At 42.7% G+C, this 7,514-nt stretch overlaps 1 protein-coding gene across 1 annotated transcript in view; it reads right to left on the bottom strand.

The window, feature by feature from the left end:
- Positions 1-319: 319 nt before the first annotated feature.
- Positions 320-7,514, bottom strand: part of marchf5 (membrane-associated ring finger (C3HC4) 5) — a 44,807-nt gene continuing 37,612 nt past the window's right edge. The window contains exons 4-6 of the mRNA XM_080740139.1: positions 6,324-6,507; positions 5,398-5,564; positions 320-3,148 (exon numbers count right to left, since the gene is read on the bottom strand). Of these exons, the coding sequence (XP_080596265.1) occupies positions 3,032-3,148; positions 5,398-5,564; positions 6,324-6,507 (468 nt within the window). The 3' untranslated portion in view covers positions 320-3,031. The remainder of the gene's footprint in view (positions 3,149-5,397; positions 5,565-6,323; positions 6,508-7,514) is intronic.

Genomic DNA, 7,514 nt, shown 5'->3' with positions numbered 1-7,514 from the left:
TTATTCAGCATTTGAGCCACAGACCACCATTTGATGAAATGTAGCCTCTCAGACCCAAGACATTTTTTTTGTTAACCAAAACGATAACAATATTTCATCGTTGGATAAGAATTTATCCAGAAAGAAGAATCAGAGAGACCAGCAGTGTAGCTGATGAATGGCACTCTTGTCCATTTACTTCATCATGCAACCCATCCTACTCACTCCCACATCAACATTTTGGAAAAATACATTTATTCACAGAATTGGCCATGAAACTATAAATTCAAAAGCAAACGTCTGTACAACACATTTACACAACTTCAACATACATCTTTTGGCATACAGGAGATGGATTATTTTTTTCTTTTGACAGAACGCATCAGAAGCCGACTAGAGACATTTTCAGATCAGAGGACACCTGTCAAGCAGGCACAGTTAAGAGATGTACACATTAATATTCAAGTGGTCAGTTTTATGGCATGCCTTTTCACAAGTCTTATAGTGTTGACTGGTACTATCTTTCTTACATGGTTTCTAGAGGAGTGACTAATGGTCAATTATGATTATGAATTAGACTCTATGATAAGGGGAACACACACCGGACGCGAAGAAGATGGAGCTGGATCAGGCACATACTGCGCAAGCCAGAGTCAAACACCACCAGACAGGCTCTGACTCTGAACCCTCAAAGGAAGAGAAACAGAGCCGGCCAAAAAACACCTGGCGGCGGGATCTCCAGGCAGACACCAAGAGACTGCGATACACCTGGTCGCAGATAGAAAATAACGCCAGCGACCGTGAACTCTGGAAGTCCCTTGTCGACGGCCTTTACCCCAGTAGGGGCGTAAGTAAGAAAAACACCGGACGCGGAAGGCGCTCGTCAAAACAGCTGCCCCCATTATTTTCAATGAACTAAACCACACCGGCGGCGTCAGATGCACGCAGGCGTGGGTCTGCCACCGCGCCGATACGCCACTGTTCTATTTCTAGGCGCTACCGCGTGGTGAAAATCCTTTGTCGACGCTGCGCAGCCACCCGCGTCCAGTGTGTGTTCCCCTATAGTAAAAAAAAAAAAAAAGAAATGATCATTGCTTTTACTTTTCATCATAACTTCAGATGGTCCCATGGCCTGAAAGTACTCAACTGGAAAAGAGAGTGCAAGTGAATGTATGGTTTGGTTCTCCGGTGTTTGCCACAAATTAGTAAATACTGGTGGTTAATGAACAGGTGAATGTTAATTAACCATAAAAACAAAGCAGATATTTATATTGAATTAAGAACATAAATAACACCTCTTCTATTTTTAGTAGTGGCTAAATGGTGGGGTGTTTTGCATACCAGATGAACAGACCACCAAAGTCATGCACTCCAGTCTCACCTAGAAAATAGAGCCACTCATTAACTTTTCTTCAAAAATCTAACCGAAGGGGAACTACAAAACCCCTCTCTAGGCCACTCATCAATATCACTCGGAAGTTGGCCTTCCACTTTCAACCAGTTTACAGTCCTGTTAGAAAGGAGCTGTTAGGCTTTAGTGAAGTGTGTGGCTCATGTGAAACCCAAGAAAACAAACAAAAAGCTTTTCATTGGAAAGATCCCATCATCACACAGCCTATAAATAACTCAAGAATCATCCTGCCCGGTGCCCGCCCCAACTTTACAACTGTCCGCACACAAAAGACCTGGTCTGGGAGTCTTCACAAAAGAAACAGGTGAGGTGATCCATCAGCAACAAAACTTTCAAAATAGTCACTAGAGGAACATTGTCCATTGTGGACAGAGGGAGAAATAAATCATCAGAAATGAAGGTAAATACTTACAAGGCAATTGTGTTAAAAAACAAAAACAAAACAAAAAACAGACCCTTGTGTAACTTCAGGTCTAAAACAACTAATTGGCCTACTTGTAGCTTCTCATCCTTATTCTGAAGTCATCTTGTTAAATAAATGATTTATTTTGTGCTATATAGGTTTTAGTGATAGGATATATAGTACACGCAGACAAGTTGCGGGAGACAGGATGATTGGCACTCATGTCTCATGGGAGCTAATAAGATAAATGATAAAATGACAATTCTTGTTGCTGAAAGCTTTGTGGTTGGAGTCATTTACTCTACTTAATCATCCATAATCCCCCTCTCTCACGTTGGCAAAGGGGACATTTCAAATCTGCAAAATAAACATAAAACAATCATTTATTATAAAACTTTATAATTACACTTGCCCCCATGTTTATACATATATATTTTCCTCTTTATCCTCTTAAAATACACTAAGTATACAAGTACTGGTTATGTGATTGTTCAAACATCCATTCTGGGTACTGCAACATGTCACAAGCCTGGGGGGGGGGGGGGGGGGGTATAAAGAAACTGTGTGTGTATAAATGATTAAACCACGCATGCTTGTGTCATAAGTTTACCCATTTAGGCCTAGAATTATTGACTGCTTTAACTGTGGTGCCGCGCTGCAAGCTTGTAGATCTGCTATTTTTGAAAAAGTCGTAAAATGGGTGCAAATCTTTGAATATATGTATTTTCTGACATAGTAGTCTCTCAAGAACAGAACAACTGAGCTCCATTTAAGTGAAAAGAACCTTTTCTTTGACGATGGCTAGCCAGATTGCTGACATAGAAACACAGGTTTTTCAAAAAACCTTAGAAGGATTCAAAAGACACTTTTCACAATTTTTCAAAAATAGCAGATCTACAAGCTCGCAGCGTGGCACTCAGTGCCACGCTGTGAGCTTGTATATCTGCTATTTTTCAATAGTTAAAGCAGTCAATAATCCTAGGCCTAACGTCAAAGGTCCTATCCGTCTCACCCTTACGAAAGCATTAAGAGATTAAAAACAATGCATGGTGGTGAATAGTCCTAGTGTCAATGCTTGCAGTAGTACAATGGCTGCGGGGAGGGGCGGGGGCCAGTCACCAGTTTCACCAGAGTTCCTGCTTGGAGTCAGTGTGTCCAATGGGGTTTTCCTCTGCCCCCCCCTCCCACCAGGAATAAGTGTGAGTGAGAGATGTCTCCGTCCCATCCCAAGCACTCTTTCACGCCTCCTCCGGCTCTGAGAAGTTGAGAATCCTGCGGTGGGCTTGCCTCATGTATTGCTGCTGTTTGAAATACACCTTGAATGCGCCCTTTATGGCCACAAAGGCGATGCCTCCCTGTAGGTAAAACACACAAGAGGAGGGGGAGGGGCTTAAAGGAAGAGGAAGAGCAAGAGACCACTGCTTGACATTACAGAGTAAAAGCTACAATCCATAAGTCTTACATATCTCCCGGCAGAGAGGGGTAATTGCAATGTAGTTATCCAAACTACAATAAAGATGGTGGCGCATCCAGTGTCCAATCCGGTGCACTGACTTTTTCAAATAACTTGTTCTGCTTTGTCTTTTTATTTCTTTTTCGCATTCACTGCCATGGACGACTTAACTCCAGAATTAAAACATCTCTTTGGTCCAGGCTGAGTGTTTTTTCACTAACTTTTGAAATATCATAGAATATTCTGCCTATTCTGTTCAAATGACGCACACGGGTGTCGTAGAGCCGGAAAATAATCCTGATCCATACCCCACCATCCATTTGAAAGATAGAGGCTCTCGCGTCAATCTTGTGTCCACCACCTTGTGTCCACCACATCGCCTCCTAAAGACGAAGAACCTTTTTTCCCCGGTTACGTCATCGACGTGCCAGGTGACGTCCAGGCAATTTTCATTCATGTACATTCTGATTATTGCACTTTGAATACTAATACCACAGAGTATAATACAGACACTGGTTTGCAACACAGCTGGTCAAATGGAACCCGAATGAATGCACACACACACTGTATGTCTCTCTGAGCAGGCAGTGGAGAAGAACATCATGTTCAGAGCAGCTCGTATGACACACAACGCCTGCCACTCTGGTTACCTTGCTGTCCACGTTCACTCAGTGAAGCACTGAGAAGGCCTGTGTGTTTGTCTTGTGTGTGACTGACATAAGCGGTTGCATAGTTAATACATGGCTCATACTGCCACTTATTCATTCACTGGCATGAATGCACAGCATGTGGTTGGGCCCACGGGTAGAAGTAATGTTTGTAAAGCGATATGTATGGCATTACTGTCTATGGTATATGTTACGCGTTCCCCCTTGCACTGTATGATCCTGGAGTCTGTGCACCCCGTGCATCAATATTTCACCACGCTGGGTGGGACCTAGTCGGATTCGGCGGAAGTACACCCCACGGAAGTCACTATAGACACGATCTGTGTTACGTTGTACCCAGGCTTTTCTCCTCGGAGAACAGGCTATTTTACGATGCATTAATTGAAGGGTGCAATCGTTAATCGAACAAATCGATTGAATATATCGTCGTTGTCGGGTGGAAACCTTGTATGTCCAAAACCGTTCGTTTTGTATTTATCATCTATAAAATGTACTAAACTAGTGAAAACAGACGATCTACAAGCACACAACGCCTCCCATCGCGAGGCGTTGTGAGCTTGTAGATCGGCTGTTTTCACTAGTTTTGTGAGACGGTCTTGTATGATGAAGCAGGGCTTTGCTTTGCCAAAAGACGTACACATTTGAAACTTGGAGATACGAGGTTTCTACCCGACAGTGACGATATATAATATATATATAAAATCGATAATCAAAATACTGAAAATAGCTGACCTACAAGCGCACAACACGTTTGAGCTTGTAGTAAGCTTCTAAGCATAAAAATAGAGCTTAAGTGGTTATTGGTTAATCAAAATAATGTAACCAATTATTATAAATAAATAAAAATCGATTCAAATTGTTTTCGTGATCATTCGTTACTTCAATTCTCTTTTTTTCTTATCTCTGCAAAAATGTGTTTCTTGATTGTCAGATTAATCAAAACAGTAATGGAATAACCACTAAGACTGTAATGCAGGGTTCCCCAATTAGTTTTCCCCAAGGCCGAATTATGTCAAGGGTACCAAGCTGAGGGCCACAACATTGCAGGGGGCGACGGTGGCGTTCCCGCTACTCCAGCGACAGTTCAGATATCGTTGTTGTCAGGTGAAAATCTTGTATGTCCAAAACCATTCGTTTTGCATTTATCATTTAAAAAAATATTTAAACTAGTGAAAACAGCCGATCTACAAGCACACAACGCCTTGCGGTGCGAGGCGTTGTGTGCTTGTAGATCTGCTGTTTTCACTACTTATGTGTGACGGCCTTGTATGATTTGCGAAAGAACATACAAATTTGGAGATACGAAATTTCCACCAGACAACGACGATATACTAGTGTTGTTGCTGCTCTTATACCACCATTATTACTGGGATTGGTGGGGGCCAGACAGTAGCCCCCCGCGGGCCACAAATGGCCCCAGGCCGCCTATTGAGGAACCCTGCTGTAATGGATAGCTGCAACCCTCAGGTCTGTCTGTACCTACCAGGATGGTCCTCTGCAGGTTGGAGTTGACACTGCTGAACATGAGCTTGCCCACTATGGTGGCGATGGTGGGAAACACAAGCGCGCCGCACAGGATCCTGGTAGCCGACACGTGGTCTGCCAGAGGGCTGGCCTCTGCTGGGATGCGAGGAACTGGACAGCCAAGCCCTGCGCAGCCAGAGAAATTGGGGTTGGTTGGATTGGATGGCATAAAACCTAGTTTATATTTGCTGTTATTTTTAGTATCGTAAGTGTAAGTGAATTGAATTGAGCTGAAGTGTAGCCTAGATAATAGCAACGGATTGCATTTCTTTATTCAATTCTGATAAGAGAATTAAAGAGTGGAGAAAGATGCCGGCAGCGATCTGCTCCAGGAGGCCGACAGTACCAGCAGAGCAGCCTGGCATTTGCCTTTTTATGTATGCGTGTGCCAGTGTGTAAACATGCACATACGGTTAGGGTTCACACCATTTAATTTCAACAGAGAGATAGTTAGATAGAGAGAGTATATATAGTTATAAAACATGATACAAAATGAATTCACTGTCAGCCAAGTGATTTGTTTTCAATCTTTCCTTTAAATATGATATTTCTCAGTCTTGTTTGATGTTCTATACCCATTATACATTTTGTTTTAATTGAACTTGCTTTGGTAGAAGCATTCTTCAATATTTTAAAAGAAAACTGTAGAAATGTGTTTGTTTATTCCTCTGAAGTATAAAGTTACAAGTTTCCCCATCTTATTTCTAGCTGGGCTGAGTCTCTCTCATCACTGCCGTGTACATGCTGTGAAATTGTAGAGAACATTAAACATTTACAGCATTCAGCTGACAGACTTATTTCGACCAACTCTGAATCTAGATTTTTAATATAGATGTGACGTAGCGGCTAGCAGTGGCACCTTCGTGTGTCTAAAGTATTCCTGACCTGGGAAGATGCTATTGAGGATCTGCAGCTTGTTGGAGTACTTCCTCCATAGCCGAAGCACATAGTCTTCCCAGCGGATCATCTTCCCTAGAATCAGCATGACGGGGATGGTAGGCAGGCCGATGAGCAGGAACAAGGGGTCTGCACGCTCCATTACATCCAAGCCCTCCTTGTGGCCCACCACCTAGACAAGGTAAGGAAAAAGACAGAATAATGTTGAATAAATATGACTCAGTACATAAATCAATACAGTGGGGTGGCCATAGAGAGGGTAGAGAGAGGATGCCTGGTAATCAGAAGGTCACTGCTTCCCTGACCAATACATGACCAAGTGTCACTAGCAAGACACTTGACCCCTAATTGACTGCCTCCCATCAACCCCCCATCATGATGATCCGAGCAGTCATGAGCTTGGGTGAAATGGAATTTCCCCCATGGGAAAAATAAGGTATATAAAAATTAGGCAGCAGTTCTCAAACTATGGGTTGCGACCCAAAGGAAAATACACATCACACTACATCCTGCTGCATGTAAAATCACGGAGGCCGTCTGGTCTTTTGTGAGTTCCAATGTGTACTCTGATATTTGTACTCGGCGTGGTCTCGTAACTAAAGCTTTGTGGCCAAGCATGTAAAGCTGATTTGATTCATTCCGGTCAGGTATTGTAACCTGGACACTCGCAATGGATAGGTTTGTTGTCAGAAGCGGTTGGCAGTGCATTCCAAATGCTGGCAAAAGAAACGCAGACTCTAGTAGTAGTGACACCAGCACTACTAAAACTAAATGCAGTAAAAGATACCTTGCATATGGCCATTGACTGGCCATGAAGATGACCCGCAAAACCACAGTATGTTGTGTGTTACAATATTCTTGCTAACAAGATAAATTACAGCGGCACTTGGAGACAAAATAAACATGCTGAATATAGAACGCAACTGCTAGCTTTTTTTCAGAAAAAAAAAGAGAAAAAAAAACAGTTCACTGGACAGCCCCATGCAAAGTTCTGGATATCAGTCCCGAACGAGTACTCAGTGTTGTCCTCTTCGCATCAACATACCTTTCTGATTGTGAGGCCGGATCTTTGGCTTACATTGATACAAAATAAATACAGATCTCCATCTCTTTCGCACTGTGTTCATATGTACAAGCACACCCTTCTCATTAACTCATACAGTGCCAAACGACTTTCAG

Source organism: Nannobrachium achirus (assembly GCF_963921795.1).
Source record: "Nannobrachium achirus genome assembly, chromosome: 13".
Taxonomy (NCBI): Eukaryota; Metazoa; Chordata; class Actinopteri; order Myctophiformes; family Myctophidae; genus Nannobrachium; species Nannobrachium achirus.
The sequence above is the reverse complement of the archived record's forward strand: the minus strand, read 5'-3'. Positions and strand labels throughout refer to the sequence as shown.